This window comes from Sceloporus undulatus, chromosome 4, assembly GCF_019175285.1.
Source record: "Sceloporus undulatus isolate JIND9_A2432 ecotype Alabama chromosome 4, SceUnd_v1.1, whole genome shotgun sequence".
Taxonomy (NCBI): domain Eukaryota; kingdom Metazoa; phylum Chordata; class Lepidosauria; order Squamata; family Phrynosomatidae; genus Sceloporus; species Sceloporus undulatus.
Genome location: NC_056525.1, coordinates 76037834 through 76056237, shown reverse-complemented (window position 1 = coordinate 76056237; position 18404 = coordinate 76037834). Strand labels below are relative to the sequence as shown.

Here is an 18404-nt window from a genome sequence, read left to right as displayed (position 1 = left end):
CATGAGTTGATCTCCACACATTGAAACAGCACATTCTCCTCCCTTGAGAGCTCCACAGTACCTGCAGCCAGTCCACTAATGTCCATAGCATGCAAGTGTGCTACATGTCAGGTCAAAGATCTATCTGTTAAAAAATGTCCTGCTTTGGGAGAAGAACATACCCCAAGAGCAAATTGTTGTATTTTTAACAATATGTTCTTTAATTGGTTGTATGCTATTTTGAGTCCCAAACTGGGAAAAAGGCAAGATAGAAATAGATATGACAACAACAACAACAACCCTCTTATGTATGATTCTGAAAGATAAAGAGTGGAAGAGAATCAACTGATTTGAAACGAGGTGGTGGAGAAGAGTTCCACATATACTGAGAACTGCTAAAAAGACAAATAGATGGATCCCAGAACAAATCAAGGCTGAACTCTTCCTAGAAGCCACGATGACTAAAGTGGGACTGTTGTAGTTTGGACATTTCATGAGAAAATATGACTCACTAGAAAAGACAATAATGCTTGATAATGTTGAAGACAGCTGGAAAAGAGGAAGACCTTGTTCCAGTTGGATAGATCCAGTTAAGGAAGCCAAAGCATTGGGTCTGCAAAGCCTGAGCAGGGCTATTGCTCACAGGGTGACTTGGACGACTCTCAGTCTTAGGGTCACCATAAGTTGAAGTCACAGGGCTGATCAGTACTCTGTTCACCCATGTTTCCAGCTGCTTTTTAAATGTCCTAGTTCCTCTCTCCTCATATCACTTTCTCCCTTTCTCCTCAGTTTACCACATTTGCTGCAAAGTGTAAAAATTGTTTGCACTCAACTCAGCAAAGGGGAGAGAAAAGGAGGCATAGATTCTTGTTCTTCCCAGTAGGATCAGGAAAATGGAAACTGCTACAATCCCTTCTAGCTTGTGTTTTCTTCCTCTTTACTAACTATTGAAATCTTGAACACACACTTGATGTTGCTTGGCCATACATGTCCTAGTTTTCACCTGTGAAATGTTGAAAAGTATGGAAGAAGTGGAAGATGGTGCTCTAGTCCAAGAGAAAGAAAAAAGTCTGAAAAGAAAGGCTTTGGGGGGAAAGGCTCACCCAAGAGCCACTCACACTACACAATTATACGCACTATATTCCACCTTAACTGCCATGGCTGCAACCTATGGAATTCTGAGTTTTGTAGTTTGATGAGAGGCATTAGAGCTCTCTTGGTGAAAATTCTAAGTACTGCTCCCTCAATGACAAATCTAAGGATTCCATAGGATGGAACCATGGCAAATTAAAATGGAATCATGCCACTATAATTGTGTAGTGTGACCGGGCCCCAGGTGTTGTACTGTGTAACATGCTTTGCAGCCCTCCCTCCCCCATGGGTTCTCACCGTTGGCTGAGAGTACAAGTTCTAGTGTAATATGGAGTCTGTTTGGAGATATATCAGGGGAGCATGGATGCAAAACCTTAGGCTTCCTTGACATGCTTCAGGAATACTACATCCTGGCTCCTCCACCACCTGAAGACAAGTGGTTTTCCACCACTTCACCAGAGTGCCCTCTTCCATCAGGTCTACCTCTCCATCTGCAGAAAAAGGGAGATCCAAAGGCTCTTATATCTCTCTCAGCCACCTTCCCAAGGAGTGTAGCAGGCTTTCTGTAATATTTTTTTAATGAAAAATCACTTATTCAAAGCAGGGAGCAATTGTTGTTAGTCAAACCAACCACATTACAAAAAATTGCTGTGTGCATGTACTACAGCAAGCAGGAGACAGTCACCAGTAATATAATATTTGTCAAATAAATGATTAATTTCCACCTGTGAACATAATTTCATGAATATATATTGAAAATGCTTTTTATCAATATGTATTGTTTGCCCCTTAGTTTTAATTGGTGTGTGTGTGTGTGTTGTTTGTGCAACAGTATTAGGTTTGCATATCAAATTTTACAATAAAAATAATTTTGGAAGAAGGACATGAATGTTAGGGTCTATAACTGCTTTTGCTGTGCTTCCCAGTTTATATGTGAATTATGTTTGAAGCTTCTGTTAAAGCAAGGGAGGAGAACCTTCAGCCCTCTCAGTGCTGAAGAACTTCAGCAACCATCATGCCTCACCATTTGGAAGACTGGCTAAGGCTAATGGAAATTAGAATTCGAAAACATCAGGGGCAGCATAGGTTCCCCAACTCTGTATTAATTTACCTGGTGATCAATGTATTTAGCTTCCACATCTATTATGTTTCAGAATGCTCTTCTTTATTGAAATTTGATTATGTGGTCCCCTGCACTGTGTAACCACAAAAGAGAAACTGGTGGTCTAAATTGGCTATCAATGGCGCTGTACAGATGGGCCCTACGGGGCGATGTAGTTACGTGCGAGGGGCGGCGCTTCCAGACGCAACTCGCCCCTTGCATGTGATGAGGGTGTCAAAGTGGCAGCGCCCTGTACATACGGGTGCTGACATTTTGACGTGATGGACGCCTAGTGTCTGCACATCCCAGCGTCATTGTGACACCACTAGTGTGCCATTGGCGCACAGTGGTGTCACAACTGCGCCACAGAAAGAACCTGCTTTTGCGGGTTATTTTTGCTGCATGAGGGAGCCGCGCAGTTTGTCCACTGAGGCTCCCTCACGCAGCAAACCAGGGTGGCGGGAGACCACCCTTTTTTGGGTGGTCTGTATCCCGCCAATGTTGCTTAGTTATCTGGCTAAATAAGTAAATGTCCCATCCCTAACTTTTGTCCCTCAAGGAGCCTTCCAAGAGAATGGGGTTTCTAGGAAGACAAGGTATCTCTGCTGTTGGTAATATGTGTTCTGGGATTGCAAGCCTTGATACATGTAGTTGCTGGGATTCACTGAATGTTCCCCAGAAGTTTCATTATCAAGCCAGACCTCTGGGTAATTTCATCCCATTGTGTTACACTTGGATCTAGTGGAGAACAGTAATAAATAAGTGGCAACTTTAGCATCTCTCTGTCATCAAGGAAGAAAAAAGACTCTCCACAAATCAGATAAAGGGTTATAAAGATCAATATGCCCAATTATCTTCCGTCCAGAAGAGAAGGGAACAAAACTATAAGAATTCTTCTTCTCTTGGTACACTGATTACATAAGCAACTGCGTATCACCTGACGTATTAGTATTAAAAGTCTTGTCCACTCCTCTCCCAAGCATTGGGTATGTAAACAATCACCAAAATCGAAAGGTCTTACCACCTCTGTGGAACGTGTTGGGTCTTGCAGATTTCTAGAAGGCTGTGGTAGCTGGTGGAACCCCAGGACAGTGAAACCACCCCTGGATTTGCATAGCTTGAAATGAACTGTCCAAGGTGCTGAAACTATTTAGGGATAGGGTTTGGCACCTTGGGCAAGTCCAGCCACTTGCTGGATGGTGTGGCTTCTAAGGTGGATGAACCACACTGACTCTGCTTGCAGAACCCAAGGCAAGAGTTCTTTCAGGAAATTACATATTCTGCTGAGATTATGGACTATTTTTGACTTCCAGCTATCCTTTAGCCTTCAGAAATTAAAAGCAACTGCTATCATTCTCTCACATTGTTGAATTTCTCCCCATACAATTTCTAACATCTTTGCCTGAAGCTTCAAAAGCTAATACAATTTATTTTGTATATTTTGGCTGGCCAAATAAAAGTACGGTGCGCCTGTGCCATACGCGGGTGCACCATACACGGCTTTAACCTTATGCGGAAGGTGAAGCCATGGGAGGCCATGGCGCATGCACCACACAGCACACAGGAGCACTCCCCCATTAAAACAAATGGTGTTATAGGAATCTATAATGCAGAATTTGGAGTGTAATTTTGCTTGTGTGGGAGATTAGTGCTATGGTCCTATAATTCCTGCAGTCTTTTGTGTCTCCTTTTTTGTGGATGGGGATGTATATTAATAGTTTGCAATCTATAGTATTTTGTGGGTTTTTTAGGCAATGTGGCCATGTTCTGGTAGAATTTATACCTGATGTTTTACCAGCATCTGTGGCTGGCATCTTCAGAGAATTCTGGCATGGAAGTGAGTGGGGTATAGTATATACTGTGTGACCCTTGATTGAGAGGGAGTGATGCACATGTTAATCTGTGTATTGGTCTGTTGTTGAATGGCAAAGCTTCAGGGTGTCTGTTTAATTAATGATCCATTCTCTGCTGGGAACCCCCTTGACCCTGGGTGGTTTTCATTTGCATTTCCTGGGTCTTGGTTTTGGTGTTTTCCAGGACTGATAGCCAAACTTCGTTTACTTTAAGGATTTCTTCTTTCCTGTTGAAATTGTCTAGGTGGATTTCAGTGGCTTCCCTGTGCATTCTGAACTGATAATTGTTGGAATTTCAGTGTTTTCAAATAGCATTTTATGCCCAGGGTGGTTTATAACATGTTCTGCTATTGCTGATTTTTCTGGCTGACCCAGTCTCCTGTCTGTTGACCATCATTTTGTTTTCCATATCTGTTGACATATGTTAGTTATCACCAGAGTTGATTCTGCCAATGTTGATTGCAGCAGTTTGATTGGAATGTCATCTGTTCCTGGTGTTTTGTTTTACACTATTTCCCTTACTGCAGCTTCCACCTCACTTTTTAGAATTGGGGATTAATCTTCATATGGCTCTTGTGTCCTTCATTTTGTCATCTCTTTTATATAACTCTTCTGTTTTTTGCATCCAACATATTTTTATTCTCTTTGGTCTTGAATTATTTTTATTGTCATAGAGTGTCCTTGCCCTTGGTTTGAAATTTCTGTTGATTTCCTAGATTTTGTGGAATAGATCTTTCTTTTTTGCTGTTGTCTTCTATTTCTCTGCATTGGTCATTGTAGAAGTTTTATCTTTTCGCACTAGCCATTGTACTGTTGCATTCATGGTTCTTAGTTTGTTCTTGTCTCCCTTTTGTTTTGCTTCTCATCTTTCCTTTATTGCTTGTAGTGTTCTATCTGTCATCTATGGTTTCTTCTCTTTCTTTTTGTCTACTGAGAGTGTCTGTCTACGTTCTTCTTTTAATATGTCCCTGACTTCAGACCATAATTCTTTTTGTTTTCAGTCTATTATGCTTAGGAGCACAAATTGGTTTTGTATATTATCAATACATTCTAATATTGTTTAGATCATATTTTGGTATGATGACTGGTTTTGTTTTCTTCTTGAGTTTTACTCTTATTTTTGATATGAATAATTTGGGAACTGTGCCACAGTCAGCACCTTGTCTAGTGCTGGCCACTAGGATGGAACTTCACCATCTTTTATTCTGATTATATAATCTAGCAGGATTATTTTCACCATCTGAATGACCCCTAAACTGGTCCTGTTCCATGTGGTCTTTAGTCCTTGAAACTTCTCTGGCTATTTTAACTGCCTGTTTTTAAATTATTCTTAAGGAGTATTTTTGTTTTTAAAGTTTATACCTATATTTAATGTGTTACATGATTTTATCTGCTGCACATTACCTCAAGGGCCTTGGGGGCTGAGAGGCAATATAAATGCCCTAAATAAATAACCCACCTCTCAGTCTTGATGTCTATGGACTCTGAAGCTACTCAGTGATGATGGAGATATATTCCCTGTGTGCTAAGGAGACTCTGCAATGCATGCCAGGGCTGTCCTATTGAGCCCTGGAACCAATTAAACCCTGCTTCTGTTGAGTCATTTTTTTTTCACTGAATAGTTATGTAAGCAGCGCAGGGAAAGCGAGAGGGCAAAGGTGCACAGAGCATGCGGTGGTTGACCACACATCCCCATATCACTAGGTTTTAATTTTCATGTAAGCTTCTGTTTTCTTTTTTGACATCTCTGAAACAAATCACTTCCTTCTGTAAGTAATGTTCCACAAATGTTATAGCATCACAAACAGTGTGATAAACCAGGCCATGTGCACATTACAGAAGTACATGCAAAAAAGTATTAAATGTCATTGCACAAAGCTCTCTTTGCCTACAGCAAGACTGGCTGCCTCCTCCTACCCTACTTCATTCTCAGGGAACTGCTGTTGGTATTACTCTGCAACTTGTTCTGAATCACATAATAGTGAGAATTAAGTTGGCAGAAACACAAGGGTAGGCTGCTTGGAGCTGAATGGCTGCCTCTGTTCTAACCATCACCCTGCAAATAACATAGGCTGCTTGGCTAATTTTACTCAGACACTACAATTCAAGAGAATCCATTACATTCTTCTAAGGGTGCTACAGACCAAGAGGAATAGTATAAGGAAGCATAAGATAGCAGCAATCTGTCATATACAATACAACAGAGGTGCATGTTAGATTCAGGGTTTTTTTTAAAAAAGGAATTAATGCTCTTGAAACTTTCATATAATTATAGTGGACATAGAAGTATTTAAATATGGTGTGGGGGTGGGAATACACACCAAAAATGGGGAATCATGCTCAAGGTAGCACAAGTCCCATGGGTTAGCCTTGTTGCAAGAAGTACAGAGATGCTTCCACTGTGTGGGGGGAAACCCTGGGCAATGACAGAGCTAAGGCCAGTGGTTTCAACTGACTTGTTTTTCTTCCCCTCCTACTATAAAAACTAGAACTGAGGAAGATAGGGCTCTGGGAACATCCTCTTTGTGCCCAGTCTTACACATTACACAGTTATTGTATTTTGATACCACTTTAACTGTCATGGTTTCATCCTATGGAATATTGGGATATGCAGTTTTGTGACGGTCCTTAGAATTAGTTTATAGTTGTTGTGTGCCTTCAAGTTATTTCCAACTCACGGTGACCCTAAGGCTACTCTATCATGGGCTTTCCTTGGCAAGACAAATAATCCAGTTTGACACCACTTTAATCGCCCTGGTCCAAGCACCCTGCAGAAACAATCCACTTTGAGACCACTTTAACTACCCTGGCTCAATGCTAGGAAATTCTGGGAGCTGTAGTTTTGTGAGACACATAGCCTTCTCAGTCTACTGGGGCCACAGTCAACTATAACTCCCAGGATTCTTGAGCCAGGGCAATAAAAGCAATTTTAAACCAGATTATTTCTGGCAGAATTCAAAGATGTAGCCGTGTTAAGTCTGTAGAATCACTATGTAGGGAGAGATCTTGCAGCACCTGCTTTGAGACTCACTGCAAGAAAGAAGTTGCTTTTGGTGGAGTGGAAAACAGGGACAGACATGCCACTGGCACGTGGGTTTTGGACCTCTTGGCTCCATTCTGTGGAGTGCTGGGCATGGTAGTACCAAATGGCAGTTAACCCAGATTATTTCTGCAGTGTGGATGCAGCCTTATGGTCTCAGGGCTGCTTCTGTTGCCTGGCCAGCCAGCTTTCTCTCCCACTGCAGAGCCGTTTCTCTCCCACACAGAGCAAGAGATTTCAGGCAGCCAAGAGAAGGAGGAGGAGGAGGAGGAGGAGGAGTGCCTACTGACATCACCCACTAAATCCCAGACAGCCCTGGAAGGGGAGGGGGAAAGTGGCTTGGCTCTGGCAGGCGAAGAAGGGAAGAGGATGCCCACTGCTTTCGAAGTCCTGAGCTTAGCAGGAGGTAGGTGCAGCTAGATCTGGGCAACTTTCAGCATCCCTAGCCTTTTTCTTCCTTCCCAAGTGATCCTTCCTCTCCCCTCACTGAGCTTGCAAGGTGGTTTGGTGCTGGCTGTGTGTGTGTTCTTTTCCCTGGGCTGCATCCACATTACAGAAATAAGGGGGTTTGACACCGCTTGAACTGCCCTGGCTCCAGGCGATGGCATTTTGGGAATGGTAGTTTGTTGTGGCACCTCTTCAGGGTCTCTCTCTATGTTGTGTGTCTTCAACTCCTTTCTGACTTATGGCAACTCTAAGGCGAACCTGTCATGGGGTTTTCTTGGCAAGATTTGTTCAAGGGGAGGTTTGCCATTGCCTTCCCCTGAGGCTGAGAGAGTGTGACTTGCCCAAAGTCACCCAGTGGGTTTCATGGCCGCACTGGAAACTGATCGCTTGTCTCCAGAGTCCTATGGAGTTTATCATACTGGGGCTAATTTTGGTATTAAAGAGAAATTAAAGCGCATTTCAATCCTCCCACACAAATAAAGCGAAAATGGGGAGTAATTGCGTGAATGATGATCTGCACACAATTGCACAAATAAAATGATATTGAAAACACATGGTTGCTGAAATCCTGAAAGTAAAAAGATGTGCGTTAATGCTTCTTTGTGACCACTTTAATGGCGGGTTTTGTGCGATGTTGTGCAAAATCATTTCGCGTAATTACATGATTTTTCTGGAATATTCATGGGATAAACCCCCAATCTCCTTTGTGTGATAAACTCCAACACTCAAACCCTGATGCCACACTGGCTTTCCATGTTTTTGTATAATTGCAGGTTCTTCTTTCAAACTATTTCCTATGGCTAAAGAAGACACAGCAAATGCTTTGGCTCTTTATGGGGTTGCCAACTGGCCAGGAAAAGAAATTGCTCTTGTGCCTTTAACAGCCTCGGAGGGGGGGGTCATGGGGGTATAGCTTTTCATATTTGGGAGTGGGGAGCATTCTCACTTGCTGCTGTTTGGTTCCAAAAGCCAGCCAGCATGAAAGGCATGGTTGCAGAGGCTGTGGAAAAGCTGGCCACTATGCCTTGGTAAATAAGCATTAACACCACATTATCTTACTCTTGCAGTGAAGAAAACCTCTGAGAGATCGGCTGCTAAGATCAAGACTGGAAGCTGAAACAGAGAAGAGAGGAGGAGAGACAGTCTTCATTGCATCTTTATGGACTGTTGCTCAGTAGGGGCCATACTTGCCAAGATGATGGCTTGAGGTTTTGCAGACTGTAGACCCCTCAGGGTTTTGTGTGTCCATGTGTGTGTGTGTATTTCTTCTTGCACAAGAATAAAATATCTTCCAGAGCTGAAACTGGGAGAGTCTAGGGAAGGTTTTTGTGTGACCAGGTGCAATTTCAGCTCCTTGACCCCTCCCCCCCCCATTGCTCCTCTGCCCTTTATCCATGTGGATGCACAGTGTCAGCAAGTTTGGTATATAACTCAAGATCCTTGGGATTTTCTTACTATGGCTTCCACAGATGGACTGCAGTACCGAGCTCTCTATGAATATAAGAAGCACCGGGAAGAAGACCTGGCTCTCTGTCCTGGAGACTTGCTGACGGTCAACAAAGCAGGATTTAAGTGTATGGACTACAAGGAAGGGGATGAGAGAAATCCTGAAGGCTGGCTGAGTGGCTTTAATGAACGGACCAAGGAGCACGGAGATTTCCCAGGCACCTACGTAGAGTACCTGGGTCCCGTAAGGATCATGGCCCCCGCACCCAAACCCAGGCCCAGGCCACTGCCCCCAACACCTTCCAGCTACCAGAGGGGTGAGTCTGTGCATTTATAATATGGTCTCAAAATTATAGTAGCTTCCCAGAACTGTGGCAGCTTTTCCTAACAGTATCTTTGCACAGCAACCAGACTGGAAGCTGTGCTCCCTGATTGGCTGGCCTTTTGCTCAGCACTGAGGTTCATAGGACTTTCTCAAGCTCGGCTCTCACTAGCTGTGCATCATCACTCCACGGAGAAGGAAAGAAATACGTGATCTCTTAAAACATTCCCATTAAAATGTAAAATGTAGGCTTTGCTACTAAAGCAGAGTTTTCTGGAAAGCCATGGGAAATGCACAGTTTATAGGCTGTGCGGTTTGAAAGTGACATGTCCCCCCCCCCCCAGAGCATGCTGTGTACAAACCACTGGAGAATTCAGGCTGGGGCTGGGAACATCCCGGGCCAGTTTTCCAGCTAGTTTTGTGTGCCGGGTAATCATTGACATACGAGCAAGTCAGTGTGGCTAGCCAGACATATGGCTGTGTGTGCTGATGGCTGGGAACAGAGTGTTTATGCTGAGATGGGAATCATTGGGGAGGAGATTAGGAAACCCTTTTTGGAGTTTGTTTCCATGAAGAAACAAAAATACGGTTGACATTTAGAAATGTTTCATCTCTTCAGATTCATCCAGATGACGTGCATAAAGAAAAGTCTGCTGTTGATTAAGAGAAAGGCCAGTGGTGCATCCACTTCTTTTGAAAAGATTCAGCAGAGCCTTGAGGGCCAGTTGGAAAACCATAATGAAGTGGGATGTGATGGATATATGTGCTTGCACCACTTCATAGCAGAGTGTTGCTGGGAGCAGTTGATCCAGAAGGCAGGCATATTTGACTTTGGGAGAGCAGGCACAAAATGTAGTTCAGTTGTACCCCCACTGAATGAGTTTTAAAGGAAAAAAATAACAAAAGTCCATTACAGATCAGCACTTTGTGCTGACCTGTGGGTGGAGCCACGGCACAGTGTCCGCATGCTGCATGGCATGACTCTGCCCCCATTGAGCCATGATGCCGTGCGCCCTTCTAAATGGTGCACAGCATCATGGTGTAACTCCCGTGCAGCACTCAAACAGCACAGCACAAAAGAGGTGTTATCATGCTGCCCTGTCGTGGCTATGACATCCCTTCCAGGGAGCTAAAAAGAAGCCCCTTTCCGTGGCTCCTTTTTGCTCCCTGCAAAGGCCGTGTTGTGCAGTTGCCACAGCCCTAATCCTGGATGAAAAGGGGCAGTGTCCTACCGCCCATCTGTACAGCCCCAAAGACTCTTGGAACACCTTAAAGACTAACAGGTCCAATTTAAAGATTGCTTTTTTTCTTACGAATCAGCCTGTGCTTTAAGATGTGCCTGGATGGCCCTTTTCCTCTGTCCCACCACCTTTAAAGGTACATCTGGTGGGAGCAAAAGAGAGGGCCTGCTCAGTGGCTGCCTCTAGGCTTCAGAGCTCCATTCCCAGAGAAGTTAGATTGGTATCCTCCCTGCTTTCTATTCACAGACAAATAAAGACTTTTCTGTTTTTACTGACAGACATTTGATGAGTGACTATATAAGGCCCATTGCACCTGCACCTAAACACTGCTATGTTGGATTTTTCTAATTTTTGTGCTGGTGGATGGGTGGGTGTGCATGTGAGTGTTTAATGGTTATGTTTTAATCTGGTTTACTTTTTTATTGTTTAATCTCATTTTAATTTTTGTATCTTGTGAACTTTAATGATGTGTTTTTTCATTGGTTGTAAGCTGCTTTATGTCTCAAATTGGGAAAATGCAAGATCAAAATAAATAAAACTGCAGCAGCAGCAACAACAACAACAACAACGAGTTGGACATAAGATTTCAAGAACTGCAGCTGCTTTTTTCAGCGGCAATTGGATTCAGTCCATGTAATCTTGTGCCAATATAAAACTTGTTAAATCTTTAATGTTCCACAGAACTCTTTGGTGTTTTTTTCTGCTTCAGACTAACATGGTAATCCCTCTGAGTTTAAAAGAATAACATGCTCCCTCTGAATCAGTTTTCCATTTATGAGGTTAATCATAATCAATGGGTCTCGGTTGCTTCCTTAGGGTACATGAGATAAAACTCCTTGCACTTTTTACAAAAAGTATACATGTTGAGTCCCCCTTATCCAAAATGCTTGGGATCAGAAGTGTTTTTGATTTTTATTTATTTATTATTTTTTTTATTTTATTTTATTTTAGAATACCTGTATCTGCATATACATACATAGTGAAATATCTTGGTGATGGGACCCAAGTCTAAACACAACATTCATTTATGTTTCATATACACCTTGTACGTGTAGTCTGAAGGTAATTTTATACAATATTTTATTTTTAAAATAATCTTGTCCATAAAACAAAGTTTGTGTACATTGAACTATCAGAAACCAAAGGTATCACTGACTTGGCCACCCATGAAAAAACTTTTAGTTTTTGGAATATTTGGGGTTTTGGAATTCTGGATAAGAGAAACTCAACCTGTATCCTCCAAATGAAGGCTGGACAATTTGTTCTCCATGGTCTGCATGAATTCTGCAGAGAATACCACTCTCTCCCTTTAAGTACCTTTTTACACTTTTTACACTTTGTGGCTGTGGAACTAAAATGAATACACAGAAGCAAAGCACTAAAACAAGGTTTTCAGTGCTGCATAACAAGTTGCTTACTCTGCTGTAAACTGTGAAAAGTGTATATATGTCTATGTGAGTTTGTGTGTGTTTATGTAGTTAACACACAGTCTTGCTCCTTCACCAGTAGGTTTATTGGACCTCTGTATACACATCACACATTTTGCTACTCACACTTTGACACAGTCAAAAAAGGTAGATGCCAGAGGCACAATTGAAAGTATTTGCTTTCTTTTGGCCCCCACTTTTCTACTAAAATACTGTTCATGGTGGCTAGCAATCAAATGGCAAGTGATATAAAAGTTAAAGTTGGCTCTCCATATTAGCAGGCTAGCTACCCAATGATTGGAGCATCTGCAGATGGCCCTGCTCTATTGTTGTCTATGCATGCCTGCAGCAGCACCAATGTGACTACACACACACTGGTGTTCATTGACGCTAATGGGACTTGAGGTCCTGCTTTTTTTTTGTTATATGTGGGTGGTGCCTGGAACCAAATATCCGCCAATACAAAGGGCTGACTGTATAATCAGAATTTTAAACACATATCTTAAAATATTAATTAAAAAATACCTGTTAAGTCAGCCATTTTGGGGAAAAATGGCCCAGGAGATTTAGTGTACTGTTGGATAGTTTATGTTAGTTGTGCATTTAATCCATAGGCATAGGCCAATGGGTTGTCCACCAGCTGTGAACTATGAACATTTTGGATTAGGGCTGTGCATGGGGCCTCAGGTGTGCTTTAGGGCCTTATTCAGCAATATTGAACCTGATTTGATGTGGACCAGTTTGAGCCAATCTTTTCCAACCTAAGAGCTTATCACAGGGACAAAAAACCAAACAGTTTCCCAGCTTTGAAAAGTGGCCTCCGAAGCATACCTGGGACCCAGGATACAGCCAGGCCTCACTTGCCTGACAGAATCGGTGGTGAATTATGTGCAATAATTCCCACCTACATCCTACAACCCAGCTGCATCCAGTTGGGGGTGCAGTTGAGTTTTTGTCCATGCGATAAGCTCCTTAGATTCTCTGAAATTAAATTAAGATTTGGGGATCCAGATGGCTAAACCACCACAGCATACCCCAAATTTTCAAATTTGTTTTTGTTTACAACAATATCTAGTGGGTTTGGGACTAGGTTTTTCATGAGAGTGGTCCTTGGGACATATTAGGTCTAAGAGAACCTAATGGCAGGGGGTTCGACTGGATTGTCCTTGTGGTCTCTTCCAACTCTATGATGCTAGAAGCATTTTTAGAGAGCCAGAAGGGTCTAATGGCTTGGAGGGTGACACCATGAGTCACCGCACAAGGTGACACCACTGCAGTATGGATGACTAAGTGGAGAGCATGAAGAAGAGGTGCTGCAGAACCTGGATGGAGTATTTAATGCAGCTAATGATTGCATGGAGGTTCCAGTAATTTGGCCAAAAAAATCACAGCTGGGCTGGTCCCACACAATCAAATACACAGAGCAATTGGGCTAGATAGTAAAAGATTATCATTCTATTGCCAGGCTGCTAAAGCTGAGTGCAAATAGAGGCACAGAATGTTTAAACATGGGGAATCCTTGTTTTGAAGCGCTTCAACCTATTTATCATCAGTGAGGCAAGTAATATGCTCTCACCTACTTATTCCCTCTTTGTGCAGGTGTGTTTGAGCATTGGACCATGACTTTGAAGACCAGGGTTCAAATCAGTGTTCAGCCATGGAGACCCAGTGGATGACTTTGGACACACTTTCACAGACACAGAGGAAGGCAAATGCAAACTGCTCTGAACAAATCTTGCCAAGAAAACTTAATGATAGGTTTGCCTTAGGCCAGGTCACCCTAAAATCAGAAGTGACTTGAAGGCACACAACAATAATCAAACACTGGTTTAACAGTTAAACCCAATTGATCTTAAATTGCTTATTATATATTTAGTGCATTGGCACCAATCTAAATGGTTCCAAATGCTTAGAATAATAGAATTGTAGAGTTGAAAGAGACCTCAAGGACCATCCAGTCCAACCCCCTGCCAAGCAGGAACACCAGTCAAAGCATCCCCAACAGATGGCCATCCAGCCTCTGTTTTAAAACCTCCAAAGTAAGAGATTCCACCACACTCTGAGGTGGCATATTCCACTGTCAAACAAATCAGACTGTCAGGAAGCTTTTCCTGAGATTTCGGTGGGATCTCTTTTCCTGTAGTTTGAATCCATTGCTCCTTGTCCTAGTCTCTGGAGCCATGGAAAACAAACCTGTTCCCTCTTCGACATGACATCGCTTCAGGTATTTAAACATGACTATCATGTCCCCTCTTAACCTTCTTTTCATCAGACTAAACATTCCCAGCTCCCTAAATCACACTTCATAGGGCATGATTTCCAGACACTTCACCATTTTGATCACCCTCCTATGAAGATACATCAGCCTGTCAACATCCTTCTTGAACTGAGATGCCTAGAACTGAACACACTATTCCAGGTGAGACCTGACCAAAGCAGAATATAGTACTATCACTTTCCTTGATCGCTTTTCAACTGATTCAGTTTCTGGCAGTTCTCTGGCCCGTTACCTGTAGGATAAGTGGCAGCTTCCTGTAAGTGAGAAGGAATAACACCCTCATTTCACCTTATGCTGGGAACATCCCCTTTAGTTAGGATTTCTCTCTTAATTTCCAAACAGGAAAATATGGTGTGTGTGTGTGTGTGTGTGTGTTTGAATGACAAGCAGTGAACAATTGTGGTTGATATTTTTGTGCATAATTCTTACGTATATCTGCAGGAGTTGTTGCTAGGTCTCAGGTTTTGGCCCAGAATCCACAGAGCCTGGGACAATCTTGAATTGGCAGCCCTAAAGCAGATTGTTAGACCACGTACGTTGTGCATGACTGAGCATGATCACACCAAAGACAGCATATAAATGCCTTGTGGAGTCGAAGGCTTTCATAGCCGACATCCATAGTTTTTTGTGGAGTTTTTGGGCTATGTGGCCATGTTCTAGAAGAGTTTCTTCCTGACGTTTTGCCAGCATCTGCAAGACCAGAGAATATAAATGCTTTATTTAATTGATTAATTACAGCTCCTTCATCCTTCCTGCTCAAGTCAAAAAGATGGACAGTGGTGAAAAAAACAAAATGCTTACTTCAGGGACTAATAAAATACTCTATGGGGCTGTGCAGACTAGCGGGAAAGGCTGGCCTGTGGGTGGAGTCGGGACAAGGTGTCCACATGACGCACACCCTGGCTCCGGCCCCAGGCTGGTGTGACTCCATGTGCTGCACCACATGGCGCACAGTGTCACGGCACTTCTCTTGTGCTGTGTTTAGATGTCACAGCACCAAAGGAGCGCTATAAAGCTGCAGCATCAGCAGCTACAGTGCCCTTTCCAGGGCACAAAAAGGAGCCACTTTTTGCGGCTCCTTTTTGTGTCACAGAATGGCCACAACATATGGTTGCCATGGCACCGATCTGGTGAAGACGGAGGCAGCTGCAGGCCATCCCTTCAGTGGCAGTCTGCAGAGCCACTAACTGCATTTTGTTCTGATATTTAAATGGTAATGGCCCCACATCTCATAATGGAGGAGCCTTCCTTATTTTTAAATGTAAAGCAGAAGCTGGAATAATTTCAAAACAAGATGCCCCCAGTTTTGAAGATTCCCAAAGGCCAAGCAGATCTGGTGCTATTTTCTCACCTTAGCACTTCCATGCTTTCAGCTGCAGCCCTGATGACATCCTATTCTCCAAGAGATATATATTCACATCAAGATCTCGGTGATATGGCTGGCAGCAGATGGCTTGCAACAAAACTGTAATTTCTGACCAAAATCGATTAAAACATCAAAATAATGCCTGGTTAAACCAGGGGCATCACACCATAAAAGGCCAAAAATAACAACATTGACTGTTTTCCTAGGCTGCATCCACAAAATCAGTTTGACACCATTTTAACTGTCAAGATTCTGTGCAGTGGAATTCTGGGATTTGTTGTTTGTTGTGCACCAGAATTCTCTGACAGAGAAGACTAAGGCCCATTACAAACGGGCACTCTAGCACAGACTCAGTCCCTACTAGGGTTAGAAAGGGCGTCTCTTCCAGAGTCCGTACAAAATGGTGGCGGCCGTTCCACATGGCCGCCGCCATCTTGATGTAGCAGACGCGCTGCATCTGCACGTCGCACCCCGGAAATGATGCCGCGAGTGCGCGCTTTGGCACTTGTGGCGTCTCTTCCGGGGCGCAGGAAGGAGCGCGATTTTCGTGCTCCTTCTTTGCAGCGTCCGGGAACTGCGCCGTTTGGCTGCTGCAGTTCCCGGATGCGGCAACCAGCGGCGGCAGCACACCACCACTTTTCGGCGGTCTGTAACCCGCCTAAATGACTCACAGAACTACAATTCCCAGAATTTCACAGTACTGCACCATGGTAGTATGATACCATAGAAGGCTAATGCTATTGTGGTAGGAGTGGGTATTTTTTCACATCTTGCATGGCCTTCGAATAGATCTGTTGTTCATTGGATGTCATCTTGTGTGAGAGGAAAGCACTGCCAAAAAGTATTTTGTAGTATTCAGAGAAAGCTGTTTCCTAGTCCAAAACTAAGTGAACTTGTTAAAATGCTATTTCGGCAGCGCACACTGCCCTCATCAACTCCAGTGCCCTGATCAGAGAAATTCAGCCAATGAAGGTCCAGGACATGTTGGCATGAATTCTGCAAGCTGATCTCTTGTACCAAAAAGTTTGTGCTGATGCTTGCAGCACTTGCCAGTTCCATTATATCAAAGCGAACACAGCTTCTTGGTCTGCAGTCAGGGAGAGCAGTTCTTACTCATTAATGAGCCATCACTAAGGGAAATAGCTGGCTGCTGTTTCCTTTGCATGCATGCTCCACATCAGCTTGTTGGTCAGGAATTATAGTGGGGCAGTGGCTAAGGGTGACCTGAACACAAATCTCTGTACTGGAGATTCCTTGAATAGAAAACTAAAAAGTTTGGCCCAAGACAGAAAAGTCAAACAGGTTTTGCTGCTCACAATCCTTTCTCTTCTGTTAAACAGCAAGAACAAGAAAAAGGATTACAGAGACATAAACATGTTAGTTTGGAATATCAGAAGGCAAAGGAGTCTTGCAACCTTTGAGACTGGAAAGATTGTATCATAAGCTTTATAGACTTGCATTTGAAAAAGTAGACTATGTCTAAATAAAAGCTTATGCTACAATGTCTTTTGCCCAGTTAATCTCAAAGGTGCTACAAGAGCTCTTTGCAACGACTACAAAAACAACAACAAAAATGTACCAGCTCTCAGGTATCGCTGAGGATCCTCCACTGGAGTCTTTCTCCAGGTGCAACATTATTAAGGAGATGTCTTTTTCTGTGATTGCTCCGCCCTCATTATTTTAACTACACTCTTGTCATTTCTGCACACAATTTTTTTAAATGGAAGTGTGTGTGTCTGTGTGTATCACAGGTTGCTTTTTATTAATATTTTTTTGTTTATTTGTTGCCTTATTAATCTCTTACCATCAAGATCTTTCTTAAAACTATAGAACTGGTCCAAGGATAGGGAAGAGGAGGATATTTTGGTAAAATCTGTTAGGGAAAGTGAGAGATAGCATTGTCTCTCATAAGCAGAGAATTTCTGGAAATTAGCATTTGCAAACATAAGATGGGTAATGACTAGTCCCACACCTCTACACCACACCCACAGGGTCTAGCAGAGAAATAAAACAGGTTTAGTTTCCTTTTTTAAAATATATGAAGTAGGCTTATTCACAAATATTTCTTAATATCTTGTGAAAAGCTGTACAATATGTTCTCTTCAAACATGGAAAAGAGAGAATGAGAACTACAGACTAGAAAATGGAGGATTAAGACTATCTGTCACCTAACTGATGCAAAGAGAGAGAGGATGAGGCTCAGGCCAGCAAATAGAGAATTACATGTATAAACACTATGCTTAAACTCTTAAGAGAAACATGTAAAGAAGCAGCTACTAAGTATGGGCATGCTAAGTTTGGTTCTGCTAACTGCTTTAAGGGGAACCATCTTTTGTTTGAAGCCTGCAGAACTTTGTTGTTCCTCCTAATGGAGAGAAAAAGTGGTTTGAATTTATTGCAGGAAGGGTGTATACAAATTAAGTTACAATGCCATTAGTAAATCTCCCCATTTACTAGCCTTGCTTATGTGTCTTGCCAGCAGCATGACACCCAGGAATCTTGAATGTGAGCTCTTTTAAAAGCATAAAATAAGATTGGAAAATTTGCCCATACATTTTTGAATGGTGCTGGAGAACATTTCTACACCTACTATGGATTGCTAAAAAGACAAATAAATAGGTCCTAGAGCAAATCACATCTGAACTCTCCCTAGATGTCAAGATGACTAAACTGAGGTTGTACTTTGGCCATATCATGAGAAGACATGACTTATTAGAAAAGATAATAATACTTATTAAGATAGAAGGCAGTAGGAAAAGAGGAAGACTCCATTCCAGATGGATAGACTCAGTAAGGAAGCCACAGCCTGAC

General features: G+C 42.6%; 1 protein-coding gene across 1 annotated transcript in view; it reads left to right on the top strand.

The window, feature by feature from the left end:
• Nucleotides 1-7350: 7350 nt before the first annotated feature.
• Nucleotides 7351-18404, top strand: part of LOC121928626 (phosphatidylinositol 3-kinase regulatory subunit gamma) — a 345443-nt gene continuing 334389 nt past the window's right edge. Inside the window, exons 1-2 of the mRNA XM_042463572.1 lie at nt 7351-7472; nt 8581-9276. Of these exons, the coding sequence (XP_042319506.1) occupies nt 8970-9276 (307 nt within the window). The 5' untranslated portion in view covers nt 7351-7472; nt 8581-8969. The remainder of the gene's footprint in view (nt 7473-8580; nt 9277-18404) is intronic.